The sequence below is a fragment of the Panthera onca genome, chromosome X, assembly GCF_046562875.1.
Source record: "Panthera onca isolate mPanOnc1 chromosome X, mPanOnc1 haplotype 2, whole genome shotgun sequence".
Lineage (NCBI taxonomy): Eukaryota > Metazoa > Chordata > Mammalia > Carnivora > Felidae > Panthera > Panthera onca.
Window position 1 is genome coordinate 18,334,628 of NC_138357.1, and position 18,354 is coordinate 18,352,981.

General features: G+C 42.3%; 1 protein-coding gene across 4 annotated transcripts in view; it reads right to left on the minus strand.

Annotated features, from left to right (window-relative positions):
• The window catches only part of HPRT1 (hypoxanthine phosphoribosyltransferase 1), a 51,470-nt gene that overhangs the window by 24,160 nt on the left and 8,956 nt on the right, over positions 1–18,354 (minus strand). The window contains exon 1 of one of the 4 annotated variants that reach the window (XM_081793105.1): positions 10,755–11,000. The exons of 1 other annotated variant lie outside the window; for it this stretch is intronic. In XM_081793105.1, coding sequence (XP_081649231.1) covers positions 10,755–10,781 — 27 coding nt within the window. In that variant the 5' untranslated portion in view covers positions 10,782–11,000. Of the gene's footprint in view, positions 1–10,592; positions 10,715–10,754; positions 11,004–18,354 lie in introns of those variants that run through there. 2 more of the 4 variants (XM_081793106.1, XM_081793107.1) reach the window with 2 other exon arrangements.

Sequence of the window (18,354 nt, forward strand, 5' to 3'; positions counted from 1 at the left end):
AGGCTGGAGCCGGCTTCGGATTCTGTGTCTCCTTCTCTCTGCCCCTCCCCCGCTCATGCTTTGTCTCACTCTGTTTCTCAAAAATAAATAAATGTAAAAAAAAAATTTTTTTTAATAAAAATAAAAACAAAAAACAAGAGAAATTTAGGTATGAGACATCAAGAATTTTCTGTAACTTTGTAGGTATGACAATGAATTATAGTTATATAAGAAATGAACTGTATGCTTTAGAGATGAATCGTTAAGATTGTATCAGTAAAATGACATGTATGAAATTTCCTTTAGCTCCGCAAAGAGCTAACGAAACGAAAAACTTTAAAGAGTTAAGACAAATGTAGCAAAATCTTGCTAACATTTTAAACACGGCTGATGAGCATATGGGGATTCAGTATACTATTCTCTCCACTTTTGAGTATGTTTGAAATTTTAGTAAAAACGATTTTAGTAACACTGTCGAAAAAAATTTTCATACACTGTAGTCTAACAAGTTAAAAAATCACACAGAACAAAAGCTGTTGTTTCCTACCCCAAATACAAACAGCCTCTCTCACCTCAGAGTAGGGGAAAAAAAAAATCACCAAGAAAGCTAAGTGATTTCTTAAAAACCCAAACTCTTAGAAGTCTGAGATTGTTATAATCAATCCATGAGGTGCCTTCCTAGCAGATACTCCACGATTGCTTGAGTAGAACCATATTTGGCTGTCTTCGTATGCCCAATAGCTGGCATACAAACTATTGAATAAAACCGATGATGTGGTACCTGTGGTGGTAAAATGTACTATGATTATAGTTTTATAAATATTATACATGTACCTATACATACAGAAAAAATATAATAAAATCATAACAGCTATTATCTCGGGGAAGAGAGTTATAGTGATTTTACTTAGTTCTTTATACTATATATTGCAAATTTCCTTCATTGAGTATATACTGCTTTTTAAAAAAATTCAGTAGTCTTTCTTTTAAATTATTTGTGGCATTATGTGTTTTTTTACACACATATAAAAAGTACAGGAATTCTGAAAGATGTATGAAAGTAAAATCTACAAACAAAAATTGTAATCCCCAAAAATAAAAAAGAAGTGAGGAGGGGAAGGGAGAGGGAACAAAGGAGGAAAGGAAGGAGTGGAAGAAGGAAGAAAGGGTGGGCATGAAGGAATATACCAAACAGTGGTCAACTACAAGAAGGGGGAACTCGCTGAGTTGCACACTTTAATATTGACCTGGCCTTTTTTTTCATTGTCAATTTCACTTTTTTTTTTTAATCATAGGTGATTTATAATTTCTACTCACCATTATATTTAAAATTCAAAGAAATAAACCAGTTATAATACTCTACTTCACATGATATTCAAGACTAAATATCTTCCAAATCACATTCAAGAAGATGATGATAAGAGCTTTGGCAGTTTTCAAGAAATACTGGTCAAACCATAATTAAATCTCAAAGTATCAGCCAACATCTATTGAACACCTTTCCGTCAGCACTATGTTAGATGCTTAAGGACAGGTAGCTAGGCTTTCAATAAATTTTAAAAATACATACTTAAGATTTATAATATTATTCACAGAATTCATAATTATATTCTGAAAAATCTGAGGTTCGTGTTACTTTTTCTGTCCCAAAAGGTCAGTTTTGAGTTCTCCTGACTTGGGTGGAATTTTAGGTATTGTTTTATCCAGCTGGTGTTACCTTCACACCATTTGCACCTATGCACACGGCCAGGAAGCTGGCAGTGATTCAGGTAGGTAGACCAGGACACGAACACGGGCACGGCCCTGTGGCATGGAGTGCCCAGGCACTCGCTCGGCAGCCAGTTTGAGGGTGGTAGGAAGTCAGTACTGACTTGTTTTTAAACCAACACATATTACTTTCATACACAGCAAGAAAAATTATATTCTTGGGGAAAAAAGATGATGCCAGATCTTAAGATCTGGCATAAAGTACTAATGTGCCTGCTAAACATTCACATCATGTGTATTTCAGAACACTTTCACTACAAAAAGAATGGAAATGGGACATTTGTGTCCCCTATAGGAATATTTCTAAAAGACTTCCTAACAAGCAAATATTACTTTTCTAAATTTTATAAACTGAAACTCAGTTCAAGTTTTGGGAAAAGACAGACCTTGCTAGATCCTACAAGATGAGAGGATAAACATTCAAGTCTGGCTCAGAATATATCTGCTATTACCTGACAAGAATGAAAATGTACCACTTCACACTGCTTTAACACTAAGAAGATCCAGAAAACCAAACTGGCTTCCCTGAAGGTTACTCACCACTTCTACCAACTTACTCACTGCTCCACACAAGCATAAACCAGGACCCACCCGGACTCTTTGAAACATGCAACATTTATAAAGCCTATCTATGGCTTCTGTGAAAATGGCTCAGTGCCTGGCTATAGGTTTTGCAGGCAGCCTAAGAACTTCATGAGTCTGATTTGTTTCAATCAAAGCCAATGTGAATTCTGCCCAGAGTTCATCCTAGACATGCAGTCTAATATAGACAGAACAGCTGGGATGCACACCAAAATAGGAATTCTACCTCTGTCAAAATACCAAATTAATTTCTAATTCAAAAGTTTCTATTTTCAATCAATACTATTAGATTTATAAATCACATTTAATGTCAAAAGGTTGATTTGTGATTATATGAGAATATTACAAAAAATTACATGCCAACAAACTGGACATCCTAGAAGAAATGGATAAATTTCTAGCAACATATAACCTCCTAAAACTGAATCAGGAAATAGAAAATTTGAAGAGACCAATTACCAGCAATGAAATTGAATCACTAATCAAAAAACTCCCAACAAACAGAAGTTCAGGACCAGACGCCTTCACAGGTAAATTCTATCAAACACGTAAAGAAGAATTAATACCCATTTTTCTCAAACTATTCCAAAAAACAGAAGAGGAAAGAAGAAAACCCAAATTGCTTCCATGAGGTCTGCATTACCCTGATACCAAAACCAGATAAAGACACTACAAAAAAAAGAGAACTACAGGCCAATATCTCTGATGAACACAGATGGAAAAATCCTCAACAAAATATTAGCAAACCAAATCCAACAATACATTAAAAAAATCATTCACCACGATCAAGTGGGACTGATTTCTGGGATGCAAGGGTGGTTCAATATTTGCAAATCAATGTAATACATCACATTAGTAAGAAAAAGGATAAAAACCATATGATCATTTCAATAGATGCAGAAAAAGCATATGACAAAGTACAACATCCATTCTTGATAAAACTGTCAACAAAGTAGTTTTAGAGGGAACATACATCAACATAATAAATGCCATATATGAAAAACCCACAGCTGGGATGCCTTGGTGGCTCAGTTGGTTAAGCATCTGACTTCAGCTCAGGTCATGATCTCACCGTTTCTGAGTTCGAGTCCCGTGTCGGACTCTGTGCTGACAGCTCAGAGCCTGGAGCCTGATTCAGATTCTGTGTCTCCCTCTCTCTCTGCCCCTCCCCTGCTCACGCTCGTGCGCGCTCGCTCTCTTTCTCAAAAATAAATAAACATTAAAAAAAAACCCACAGCTAAAATCATACTCATGGTGAAAAACTGAGAGCCTTTCCCCTAAGGTCAGGAAAAAGACAAGGATGTCCACTCTCACCACTTTTATTCAACATAGTACTGGAAGTCCTAGCCACAGCAATCAGACAATAAAAACGGAATAAAAGGATTCAAATTGGTAAGGAAGAAGTAAAACTTACACTATTTGGAGATGACATGATACTATATATAGAAAACCCTAAAGACTCTACTGGAAAAACAACTAGAACTTCAGTAAGGTCGCAGGATACAAAATCAATGTAGAGAAATCCATTGCATTTTTATACACTAATGATGAAGTAACAGAAAGAGACACTAAGAAAGCAATCCCATTTACAACTGCACCAAAAATAATAAAACACTCAGGAGTAAATTTAACCAAGGAGGTGAAAAGATCTGTACTCTGAAAACCATAAAACACTGATGAAAGAAATTGAAGACAACATGAACAAATGGAAAGATATTCCATGCTCATGGATTGGAAGAACAGATATTGTTAAAATGTCCATACTACCCAAAGCAACCTACATGTTTAATGCAATCTCTATCAAAATACCAACAGCATTTTTCACAGAACTAGAGCAAATAATCCTAAAATTCATATGGAACCACAAAAGACCCTGAATAGCCAAAAAAAAATCTTGAAAAAGAAAAGCAAAGTTTGGAAGTATTATAATTCCAGATTTCAAGTTACACTACAAAGTTGTAGTAATCAAAATAGTATGATACTGGCACAAAAATAGACACATAGATCAATAGAACAGGATAGAAAGCCCAGAAACAAACCCACGACTGTATGGTCAATTAATCTTCAACAAAGCAGGAAAGAATATGCAATGGGAAAAAGTCTCTTCAAAAAATGGTGTTAGGAAAACTGGACAGCCACATGCAAAAGAAGGAAACTGGACTACTTTCCTACACCATACACAAAAATAAACTCAAATTGGATTAAAGACCTAAATGTGGGACCTGAAACCATAAAAATCCTAGAAGAGAGCACAGGCAGTAATTTTTCTGACATCAGCGGTAGCAACTTCTTTCTAGATAGGTCTCCTTGAGGCAAGGGAAATAAAGATAAACTATTCAAGTTTATCAAAATAAAAAGCTTCTGTGCAGCAAAGGAGACAATCAATAAAACTAGAAGACAGTCTACTGAATGGGAGAAGATATTTGCAAATGACATATCCAAAAAAGGGTCACTATCCAAAATATATAAAGAACTGACATAACACCCAAAAGACAAATAATCCAATTAAAAAATGAGCAGAAGGGGCCCCTGGGTGGCTCAGTTGGTTAAGTATCCAACTCAGGTCATGATCTCACAGTTTGTGAGTTCGAGTCTTGCATCAGGCTCTGCACTGACAGTGCAGAGCCTGCTTGGGATTCTCTCTCTGCCCCTCCCCTACTTGTGCTCTCTCTCAAAATAAAGAAACTTCTAAAAAATGAGAAGACATGAACAGACATTTCTCCAAAGAAGACATACAGATGGCCAACAGACACATTTGAAAAGATGCTCAACATTACTCATCATCAGGGAAATGCAAATCAAAATTACAGTAAGATATCACCTCACACCTGTCAGAATGGCTAAAATCAACAACACAAGAAACAACAGGTGATGGCTAGGATATGGAGGAAGGGGAACCCTCTTGTACTGTTGGTGGGAATGCAAACTCATGCAGCCACTGTAGAAAACAGTATGCAGATACCTCAGAAAGTTAAAAATAGAACTACCCTACGATCTAGGAATCACACTACTGGGTATTTACCAAACAACAAAACAAAACACTAATTCAAAGGGATACATGCACCCCTATGTTTACTACAGTATTATTTACAATAGCCAAATGATGGAAGCAGCCCAAGTGCCCATCGATTGATGAATGCATAAAGTATATATATATATATATATATATATATATATATATGCATATATATATGCACACACACAGATGTGTAAAGATGCTGTATACGTATATATATATACATGTATATATACATATATATATACATGTATATGTATATATACATGTATATATATACATGTATATATACATGTATATATATATATACACAACGGACTATTATTCAGCCATAAAAAAAAGAATGAAATCTTGCCATTTGCAACAACACAGATGGAGCTAGAGAGTATAATGCTAAGTAAAATAAGTCAGTCAGAGAAAGACAAATATCATATGATTTCACTCATATGTGGAATTTAAGAAAAACAACGAATAAAGGAGAAAAAAAGACAAACCAAGAAAGGGACTCTTAACTATAGAGAACAAGCAGATGGTTACCAGAGGGGAGGCGGGTAGGAGGGAGATGGGTTAAACAGGTGATGGGGATTAAGAGTACACTTACTGTGATGAGTACTGAGTAATGTACAGAATTGTTGAATGACTATATTATACACCTGAAACTAATATCACACTACACTAATTATACTGGAATTAAAATTTAAAAAAAAACAGTACCATTTTTAAAAAGGGTTGATTTGTGCTTTCAAGCATAAAAAACATGTTAAAATATAACCCTTTCCAAAAGGCAGAAACAAAAAAAAATCTTAAAACTTGTATCACTTGAGGTACTTTAGGCATGAATTCACAACTCTATTAAAATTAACTATAAATAAAAGGGGTATATTGATGGAGGTCCTAATTTAAGAAATATATGATTGGCCATAGGTAGATAGTTTGTTGTCAGAACTGGGCAATGGGTATATGATGGTCTGTTATACTATTATGTCTACTTGTAGATATTTCAAATATAAAGTTAAATACGGAGCAATTTATTTAAATGATGACAAGGCACCAACATCAACTTTTCCCAATTTTTACATGTAATGAAAAGTCCAAGTCTTTCAAATCCATATATAATGACCAAATATTAGAATACTAATTTTAAAATGGTGAGGACCTTATCCAGAACCTGTATTATTACTAATACTCAAATATTTATTGAGAATCTACTGTGTTGTACACACTAGACAGGATTAGATAAATTTGACATACCTACCCTCAAAGAGCTTACAGTATAGAAGACATGACATGCATATGAATAACCATAAGGCAGTGTTAAACCGCTATGAAAAAGATATAGGTGAAGCATGCTGGGAATTTAGAGAGTACTCAAACTCTCAGAAGCCTCACGTGCACCTGGACCAATGATAAGAAATAAGATATAATTCAATGAACACGAATGTGGTCTTTTTTTTTTCATTTTACTTATTTTAGAGGGAAGGAAAGGGGCAAAGGGAAAGAGAGAAAGAAAGAGAGAGACAGAGAGAGACAGAGTGAGAGACAGAGAGAGAGACAGAGACAGAGAGAGACAGAGAGACAGAGAGAGAGAGAGAGAATGAATCTGAAGCAGGCTCCACACTCAGTGTGGAGCTTGATGGGGGGCTCAATCCCACGACCCTGAGATCACGACTTGAGCCAAAATCAAGTCAGACAGACACTCAACTGACTAAGCCATCCAGGTGCCCCCAGGAACTTGTTCTTAATCATCCAAAACACCAAAACTTCATATTAAATGGGTCCAATAACTCCAATCTCCACAAGAGCTAGATAGAAATATACTCGGTGGCCTTTAATCTTATTAGCCCTTATTTGTCTGATTTGATATTAATATCTGATATTAACCTCATCTGATTTGGATTAGTTAACAATCCAGTGGCTGCTTTGACAGGAAGGGATTGCAATATATTAAATTACATAAAAATGCATTTAGCATTCACTTTGGTAAGGCACTGTGCAGTTAATTTTGTAGGGAGCATACAAAGATGATTTTAAACTGAGAGCCCTCACAGAGCTTATACATAATCTAGTAGAAAAGACATACATACAACTATACAGCACAATAAAGCTTGTCATTTGTACTTGAATCTAATTTGACCAGCCCACAAATTTGTGATTATCAACAGCAGTTCTACATGCACTAAAGATAAACCTGGAACCCATCACCAATGACTCCCCCTACAGCCTACCGAGCTTCAAGTAGTCTGTTGCCTGGTTGTAAACAGAGTCAAGTACACTGGCATGTCTCTAATACTGAATTAGCACAGTTTTCTAAATCAACCAGGCAATAGTTGATTATGAATGTAAGTCGCACCTCGAAATGAATGTAAACCACATCTGTTTTATTGGTGACTTGGTGTGGCATGTCTAAGCATGTGGTGATTACCGACATCTTCTAAAACAACTGTATTAGTCTGCTGGAGCTGCCCTAGCAAAATCCCACCAGCTGGGTGGCTTAAACAACAATAATTTATCTCTTGCAGTTCTGGAAGCTGGGAAGTCCAAGATCAAGATGCCAGCAAAATAGGTTTCATCCCGAGGCCTCCTCTCTAGGTTTGTAGGCAGCTGCTTTCTCCTAGCTATGTGCACAGTGGAGGGTGGGGAAGGGAGCTCTTTGGTGTCTTTTCTTAAAAGACCAGGACCCCAATCTCATGACCTTATTAGTAATCGTAATTACTCCACAAAGGGCCCCATCTCCAAATACCACACAGTGGGCAGTTGGGGCTTCAACATATGTATCTGTTGGCTATTACTGGAGATACAAACGTTCAGTCCATAACAAGAACCGGACATAAAATGGCTAAAGAAGATCACAAAGAAGGTTCTGGATGGCTCTGGGAAAAGCCCAACCCGAAAACATTTGGGGAAATGGGACACGTGAGTGGCTCACTTGGTTGAGTGTCCAACTTTGGCTCAGGTCATGATCTTATGGTTCGTGGGATGGAGCCCCGTGTCGGGCTCGCTGCTATCAGTACAGAGCCTGCTTTCGATCCTCTTTCTCCCTCTTTCTCTGCTCCTCCCCCACTCACGCTCTCAAAAATAAAAAAAAATCTTAAAATATTTGGGGGCACCTGGGTGGCCCAGTCGGTTAAGCATCTGATTCTTGGTTTTGGCTTGGGTTATGATCTCATGGTTGGTGAGTTCGAGCCCCGTACTGGGCTCGGTGCTGTCAGTGTGGAACCTGCTGGGGATCCTCTCTCCCTCTCTCTCTGCCCCTCTCCCCGCTCTCTCTCAAAAATAAATAATAAAATATTTTTCTAAAATGGAGATGTTAAAAAGCACCTGGGTGGCTCAGTCAGTTGAGCGTCTGGCTTTGGCTCAGGTCATGATCTGACGGTTCCTGGGTTTGAGCCCCATGTCGGGCTTTGCACAGACAGCGCGAAGCCTGCTTCGGATTCTGTCTCCCCCCTCTCTGCCCCTCCCCTGCTCTCTCAAAAATAAACATTAAAAAATGGAGGTTAAGAGCAGACTCTGGGTCCAGATAAGTCAGATTCAAATCCTAGCATTGCTGGGTGATCTAGGATAAGTTACTTAACCTCTCTGAGCCACATAAATTTATTTTTAAATTTAAAAATATCAAATCAGTTAATATATGTAAAGAGTTTAGAACAGAAACCAGAACATACTAAACACTATACGAGTGCCTGTTATTACTAACGTGCAATTTTTGGCAAGGAAATAAAAAAAGAACAGTACTTTGCAAACCAAAAACACAAGGAAGATCTTAACGTTCAAATGAAACTAACAATAGCTAGTTCTAGCAATAATAACTCACTGTATGCTGGGGCAGGCATCACACCCCAAAGCTAAAAACATCTAACTTCCTCAGCAACTGAGTAAACACAAAAGCCCCCACCATTTTTTGAGTACCTACTATTAGCATACCACTTAAGGGCATGGACTCTTGAGAGAGACCTAGGCTTGAGTCGGAGTTTCTCTTTGCAACTATGTGACGTGGGTATGGCAAGAAGTAAAATTACTTAACTTCTCTGAGGCTCCAAAGGTTCCTCCTCTGTAAAATGGTAATAATCATGCTATTGTTACAGAGTTGTTTCGAGGAGTAAGTAGGACTATGTAGGTAAACACGATGATAGCTATTATTACTATTCCCAGTCAAGGACCACGGAAAGGTTGTTTAAGCAGACAGTCTTACAATATTTCAGTAACACCCAGGGGTAGCTAGTACCTCAGTTATACATTAGGGACACTTAAGCCCAGAAAAGGGAAGTTACCCAAGGCCACACAGCTAGTAAACAGCCCAAGCAAGCAGGATTCCAGGCCAGACTCCACGAAGAACTCTGCCCTTTACCTTAAGCCATCATTCCCAATATCAATAGAATCCTTCCTTTCGGGGGGCTCAAGTGGTTAATTATTTATTCACTCAACAAACCATTATTGAGAATTTCTTACATGCCAGGCACTGTCCTATATGCTGTGGTTATGGTGGCGATTCCTGACCTTATAAAGCTTCTGTTTTAGTGGGAGAGACAATCAACAGGTAATCAGGTAACTGCTAAAATATAATGATGACGATGATGCAGAGTGAGGCATGTAACTATTGGGAAGGGTGTTGGCCGTTTTAGCAAGCATGATCGGAAAGGCGGGGGGGGGGGGGGGTGCAGCTTGGCTTGTTCCAGAAACAAAAAGAACCAATGAGGTTGGAGACAGGATACAGAGGCTGGTGATGGTACGAATGTCCTTGAAGGTAAGGACCAGATTCGCACTTTTTGTCCCCGCAGCATCAAAGAACGTAGGATCCGGATCGAGGCACACCTGAATTCGAGGCCTAGCTCCCTCTGGGCCGAGAGAAAATTACCTAATACCGTGTCACTATTTTCCTCGTGTGTCAAAACGCGGGCATGGTTACCGCTACCAAGGCTGCTGTGAGGGTTCAAGCAGGCAATGCGCATTCGCACGGTCATTATGGCATTTACGGAACTAGGTGCAAGTACCAGTCCCCGCATGCCCTCCCACGTGGCCGCTCCCGTGCCTGCGCCCTCTATTACAGGGGCCCCGAGGACCTCAGCGGCATACCCCCGGTTTAGAGAAGGGCCTCTCCGGACAAAGCCCCCACCCGCGGCGCGCCGGGTCATTCCCGAACTGGCCCGCGGGCCCTCCCCGGCCGCACGAGTCCGCCAAAGCGCCATCCCCACCCTCCCCTGCCACACGCAGCCCCCCTCCCCCGGGCTGTCCGGAGGCACCCACCCCGCACCTCGCCACGCATCCCCCACGCCACCCCGTGTGACGTAAAGCCCGAGCCGGGACGCGGCGGTCGCCCCCCCCCCCCCCGCCCCTCCGGGCTTCCCCGGGCCACACCGGCCGGCGCCCGCACTGCGGGCCGCGAGCCTCAGGTGCCGCGGGCCGAGCCGCTCACCACGACGCTGGGGCTGCGGGTCGCCATAACGGAGCCGATGGGCGCGCGCGCTGAGGGCAGCCGGAGGAGGAGGAAGCCGGAGGCGCCACAGAGGAGGAGGCGGAGGCTCCGCAGAAGGCGGCGACGCGCGGGAGAGCGGAAAGAGCCGCTCGCTCGTGCACTCTAGGCCGCCGCCGCCGCCGCCGCCGCCGCCGCCGCCGGAGCGAAGGCAAAACCGGCCCCGCCCGCCCCCGAGGCTCCGCCCACAGACCGCCCGGGCGCCTCTGCCGGCGCCTGCGGGTTTCCACGCGCCGGAGGTGGGAATTTTCCTCCGGAAGGAGCGGAGACTCCTGGTGCGCAGCCTCCGTCCAGCTTTCCCTGGGTTTCCCAGCCTGAGGGCTCCTGGCTCCCCACACCTGCCTCCGCCCGGTTTCTTCCTAGTGCCCCTAAACTGGGCGCCGGCTTTTCGGCTTGCCGTCACCACGTGCTTCTGTCGCCCGGCGCCCCCCTCCCAAGACTCTGGACTGCATTGCGGATTCCGTTTTACTAATTCTACCAAACATCTTTAACTGGGTGTGAGAGTTGAGACCAAGAGCCCTAGAGTCAGCAGGTCAGGGTGCAAATCGGACGGGAGACACCTAGCTGCTCTGTGACCTTGTGCAAATCAGACTCACTGAGCCTCTCTTTTCGTCTCAGTAAAATGAGGGTATTAACAGGATCGTTGTGAGAATTAGACATGGTATCCCTGTGTGTGTGTGTGTGTGTGTGTGTGTGTGTGTGTGTGTGTGTGTGTGTGGTACAGTACCTAGGACGTTGCATAATCAGTAAATGGGAACTGTCACTATTACTGATCTTTATTTTTGTCTCCACAAGTCCCTGTATGGAACTGGGGACAGGAATCTTACCCTACTCTCAAATAGGTCAGGTAAGCAAACAACAGTTGTTCGTTCCTAGCATTGGTAGGACTCCAGAACCCACCATAGTGCCTGGCACACAGTTGGTGGCCCCTGTTAAGGCTGCCGAGAGATAGGTGATGGTAAGAGATTTGTGAAACTGGTCAAATCATTGAATTTCTCTGAGCCTCAGTCTCTTCATCTAAAAACTGAGAATAATAATTCTTGCTATGAAGGGTTATGAGAATTGTAAAAATAATTTATGTAAAGTACCAAGCATGGTACTTGCCTCATAGTAGGTGCTCAAGAAATAGTAGCAGTTATAATTTTAGAATGTATGAGTGTGTGAACACCATACTGTCCAAGTTTCTCTGCCTCCCCTATCTATCATGTAAAGAAAACAGACTATAATGGAAAAGGTACATATGACCTTTGGATTGAGAAAGATCTGAGTTTAAATCCCAAGTTTATACCTTGGGCAGAATCCTTGACCTCAGTGTGCCTCAGTTTCCTTATATGTCAAATGAGGCTAATATCTCCATCACAGGGCATGGCGAGGATTAAACAAAATAACGCAAGAGTGCATAGCATAGCCCTTGCTCCAAAAAAAGTTCAGGGGCACGTGGGTAGCTCAGTCCATTAACCATCGGACTTTCGCTCAGGTCACGGCTCAGGTCATGATCTCATGGTTTGTGAGTTCGAGCCCAGTGTCAGGCTCTGTGCGGACAGCCTGGAGCCTGCTTCCGATTCGGTGTCTCCCTCTCTCTCTGCCCCCCATTCCCCCCCCCCCCTTTCCACAACAAGTGCCTTAAACTTGCCTTAAACAAGTCTTCACTCTATTTATCCTTCTAGTCTCTAAGACATCCATTCTCCTGTTGATGGGCATGTGGGCAGTTTCCAGGTTTGGTTTGTTACAAATAGTGCTGCTATGAACATTTTGTATGTATCTTTACATATCTTTTGGTAAACATACGAATGCACTTCTTTGGACATAGACTTTGAAGTTCATATCAGCACATGTTTATTACTTATCCTTTTACCAAACACTGCGTTCCACCGAGAGTTAATTCAGAGCACTTCTAGTTATACATTTGGCCCCTGACATGTGGACTCGACTACCCACATTTGTGTCTAAATTAGGTGTCCCAACACTTCAGAGCCCTTCCAGTTTGTTTGTGGCTTGCAGTTTCTTTCTGCAACACCCGTGGTAGCACATACCCCCGTATTGTCACAGAGGTTTGCACTAAACAGTGATAGCCTGGTGATTCTAAAGACAAAGAAACAGTACTATCATTTCATTCCTGTCATTCTAGGACGACTTGGAGCTTTTATTTGTGTTTAAAATTTTAAACAGCGGGGACAGCTGGGCGGCTCAGTTGGTCAAGCACATCTGACTTCATCTCAGGTCATGATCTCACGGTTTGTGGGTTCGCGCCCCACATCGGGCCCTGTGCTGTCAGTGCAGAGCCCGCTTCAGATCCTGTCTCCCTCTCTCTGTCCCTCCCCTGCCCGTGCTCTCTCTCTCTATCTCTCTCTCAAAATGAATTAAAAAAACTTAAGAAAAATTTAAAACAGCAAACAGTGCCATTTGTAAGATGTGATACTTTTATTTGGTAAGTGAAAATCTGGTTCACATGTGAAATATTTTGCTGAATTTGGACAATATATTTAAAATCAAAATGTGTTATTTTAAAATTATAATTGTCTTCAAAAATAAAAAATAAAATAAAATTATAATAGTCTTGAAAGCAAAAAAGAAGTCAAGAAAATAATAATTGTTACTCATTATTACAGAAAATAAAACTTTCATAGAGACAAAATAATTTTGTCTTTTTTTCTCCACCAAATTTGTATTTCTATGAAAAAAATAATCACCACCAAAATACTCACCCTAAATGTTGAATTTTTTTTTATTTTTTTGATGTTTATTTTATTTATTTATTTATTTATTTATTTATTTTTGAGAGAGAGACACACACACAGAGTGTGAGCGGGAAAGGGTCAGAGAGAGAGAGGGAGACACAGAATCTAAAGTGGGCTCCAGGCTCTGAGCTATCAGCACAGAGCCCGACGCAGGGCTTGAACCCATGAACCGGGAGATCATGACCTGAGCCGAAATCTGATGCTTAACCAACTGAGCCACCCAGGTGCCCCATAAATGTTGAATGTTTAAACTGAATTTACAGTAGCTTTCTCAATAATCTTGTATATTTCCCCCTCATCAGAATAAATTTCTGTAAGCTTTGCTTTGATTCCATGAGCTGGATGCAACAGTGAAGAAGTATTGGAATTTATTAACGTGACGGTTAATTTTCTGTGTCAACTTGGCTGGGCCACGGTGCCCAGATAGCTGGACAAACATTATTCTGGAAGTTTCGGGGAAGGTGGTTTTTGGAGAAGATTAACATTTAAATCATTTTAAATGAGTAGAGCAGATTACCTTCCACGATGTGGGTGGGCCTCATGCAATCATTTGAAGGCCTGAACAGAGCAAATGCTGACCCTAATCGAGAAGGAATTCTGCCAGCAGACTGCATTTGGACTGGAACAGCAACTCCTCCCTGAGTTGTCCGGCCTGCTGGCCTACCCCACCAGAATTTGGACTTGGGAAGAAGCCTCCACAATCGTGTGAGCCAATTGCTTAAAATGAATCTCTCTCTCTCTCTCTCTCTCTCTCTCTCTCTCTCTCTTTCTTTCTCTCTCTCTCTCATACACACACCCGTCCCATTAGTTCTCTTTCTCTGGAGAACCCTAATTCAACTCATTTTCTGTTTGAAGCATCTAATGATATAGATGACATCACATAAGTGGCATCATTTAACTGTGAAGTCCTTCTGCTAACAGAGCTCCTCATTTAAAGCTATTTATTGCTTCACTCTTTGTCATGTACAAGGAAACTTGAAATCAAAACGAGCAAATGAATTTTGAAGAGAAGTCATTGGATCAAAACAAGTCGTTCACAGAGCAATAGATAAATACCCTCTCGGCAGCTGCATCCCCTGAAATCCTCATCTTTGAGCACAGTCTTCTTAAAATAAGTACAAACTTTTGAGGTAGATGCTGACGCCGTCTCTGCAGATTTATGTCTTCTGGTTTTCAAGGGGTCAGTGACATCGATGTAGGTGATAAACGTGGACAAGTGTTTTGTTCGTGTTACACGTTCATGATCAATTTTCTTGAGTAACAAATATGGTATTTAATTGCACATTAACTAGGCACTTTAGTTTCTGAACTCATGCTGAAAGGGTGGATTGCAAAATTTAAAAACATAACGGGTTGTAGATTTGCACCACGTAACGAATGGCATAACCATTGTACGAAGACCATTCAGGCTACTCGTACGGCAGGACTCCTCAGCCTCCGTTTCCTAAACATATTTTATGTACACGTGAAGGTGTAATTTCCTACATCCACGGGCCTACCAACTCGTGGCCTGGCAGCTTCCTGTATCTCGTAGGCTTTGGCATGGGCACAGCTGGCCGGCACACCCTGCTGTGTGTGTCCAGCAAGGGGCACAATGGTGAATACTCCCCCCTCCCCATCCCCGCCTGGGACAAGAATGAGTCGGTTGTCTAATATCTGAGTGCACTTGCTTCGTTATCAGTGAATACCCAGCACACTGTCCTTGACAGGGTTATGTTGTATTTGGAAAAGATTAGAAAGAGGGAGAAGGGGGGCGCCCGGGTGGCCCGGCTGGTTAAGCGTCCAACTTCGGCTCAGGTCATGATGTCACAGTTTGTGGGTTTGAGCCCCGCTTTGGGCTCTGCACTGAACATGTGCCTGCTTGGGATTCTCTCCCTCTCCCTCTCTCTCTCTACCCCTCCCCCGCTTGCACTTTCTCTCTCTCTCTCTCTCTCTCTCTCTCTCTCTCTCTCTCTCTCTCAAAATAAATAAAAGAAAAAGAATTTAAAAGAAAAAGAAAAAGGGAGAAAGGTTATCACCGGTTGCCGTTCACGTTTAACTCTGTGTCAAAGTGAGAATTTGCTTCTCTGTACAGGCCTCGCACAAGCCAGCAGACGAGACCAAGGCAGAAGCTGGAATTAAACAGTGGTGGTCCCACAGACCCATCTGGCTTGCTTATATCAATTTAGTTGTTAATACTTCCTCCTGGTGGGAAAATGAAAACTCCGGGACAACCGCTAAATCGGACAAGACACGGGGCAGCTGGGTGGCTCGGTCCATTGAGTGTCCGACTCTTGATTTTGGCTCAGGTTGTGATCCCAGGGTCGTGGGATCGAGCCCCACGTAGGGCTCCACGCTGAGCACGGAGCCTGCTTGGCATGCTCTCCCTCTCCCCCTCCCCTGCTCGTGCTCGCTCACTCTCTGTCTCTCTGTCTCTCTCAAAATAAATAAACATTTTTCAAAACTTTACACTGGACAAGACGCTGGGTTAGCGGTCCCCAGCACATGGGAGCATAGAGCCCCCTGCAGCGGTGCAGGGCCAGGCAGGGGGGACGCCTTCCAATGCTGTTGCTGGCGGCTCTTCACTGCAGTATCCCAATCTCCGACCACAATTTTCTTCGTCCCTAGTTGTCCCTGGCCACCCTGCCTGGCATAATTGTGCTTCAGAGTCATCGGGAGACCTCCAAGTCCCCCGTCTACCACTCCGCTCCCGCCTTCCCTTACTTCCCGCTTCCGTGTGGATCCCACCTTCAGTGTGGAGTCCTTTGCACCCTCCTAATTCTGCTCTGCCAGGACGGCAAAGCCACATCTTGGCTCCACCCCCCAGCCTGTCTGATCTACCCCCGCTAGGCTGCAGAGTGCGGCTGGAGAAAATCCCACAACCACGGAGATTGGTTCCTCTATACATTCGTGGGCCCGGGTCTCAACTAGGCCCTAAACACCCCTCCACAATCCTTTCCAAGACCTTGGTCTGCCCCCCATCACGTCCCCCTCAGTCATGTTCTGTACGTCTGTCCCCATTCAACTTCATCATCCTCATTCTCGAAGGATAGACTCAACCCATTAACTTACGAAGAGAGTGAATGAAACAAGGATGCAACACGTCAGTCCCGTCCACCCACGTCTATGCTGTGTCCTCTCTCTCCTCCGGGCCCAGAGGTGAGGAGTCCCTCCTCTGACTGGCAGATCCAGGCACACCCTGCGATCCATTGCCTCTGGTACCTGTCTCTGTCAGATAGCTACTTTTATTCTCCCATACCTCTTGTCCTTCCTTCTAGTCTTTCCCCGTGGGCCTGTACACAGACTCAAGTTTCTCCTATCCTAAAAATAAATAAGTAAATGAATGACTGAATCAATGAATGAATGAGCAAATGAACATGTTTAAAGCCCTCTCTTTTTTATTTAGTATTTATTATTTTCTAAAGAGGGAGAGGGTGAGCCCAGGGGAGCGGCAGAAGGAGAGAGAGAGAGAATCCCAAGCAGGCTCCACAATCAGAGCAGAGCCCGATGCGGGGCTCAGTCCCACAGCCCTTGAGATCATGGCCCGAGCCAAAATCAGGAGTCCAACGCTCAACCAACTGAGCAACCCAGGCGCCCCTAAAGTCCTCTCTTAATGCCACATCTCAGGTTCTCAGAAAAATGTCCATGAGGTTCTTAGAAAAATTTGTGGTTTTTTTAAAGCTTATTTTTTTATTTTGAGAGAGAGAGAAAGAGCGAATGGGGGAGAGCCAGAGAGAGAGAGAGAGAGAGAGAGAGAGAGAGAGAGAGAGAATCCCAAACAGGCTCCACATCATCAGCTGGCTCGAACTCATGAACCACAAGATCGTGACCTGAGCCGAAATCGAGAGTCAGACACTTAACTGAGCCACCCAGTCACCCAAAAAATGTTTGTTTTAATACATTTTACGAAAGGAATGTCTACAGCAAGTTAAGTGCTATTGTTAAGTCATGTATGCTGGCTTTAGGTGGAACACAGAAATGAGTTTATAACAAGTAAGGCCAGATGCTATTATAAGACCAACGTATTCTTCCTGAGTTCTTTTAAAATGCTGTATCTATTCATCTGAAAATTGTCAGCCACCAATCACCCAGAGTTTCCCCCATTAAGTCGCCATTCTAATGTTCTATGTCTATATCAGGGTTTTCTTAATGACAAACTATTTTCAGGGCATAAGGCCGTCTGCCCTTGTCTTACACCTTTTATAGCCTTCTGATATTACTGCAAATAGTTTTTTATATAAGACTAATTTCTAGAGCTTTCAAAATCCCACACGGCTAATGGAAGTTGCTTTCTGCTTCCTTATGGTTTTTAAAAATAAACTTTAATTAAAAAAAGTTTTTTGGGGGGCACCTGGGTGACAAAACCCGCTCTGGATCCCCTGTCTCCCTCTCTCTCTCTACCCTACCCCTACTTGCTATCTCTTTCTCAAAAATAAATAAATATGAGAAACTTAACAGAAGACCATGGGAAAGGGGAAGGGGGAAAAAAAGTTACAGAGAGGGAGGGAGCCAAACCATAAGAGACTCTTAAGGACTGAGAACAAACTGAGGGTTGATGGGGGGGGTGGGTGGAGGGAGAGGGGAAAGTGCATGATGGGCATGGAGGAAGGCACTTGTTGGGATGAGCACTGGGTGTTGTATGGAAACCAATTCGGCAATAAATTATATTTTTAAAAAATTAAAAATAAAACTATAAGTAAATAAATACATAAATAAATAAATTTGTATGGAACCAGAAAAGACCCCAAATAGCCAAAGCAATCTTGAAAAAGAAAACCAAAGCAGGAGGCATCACAATCCCAGACTTCAAGCTATACTACAAAGCT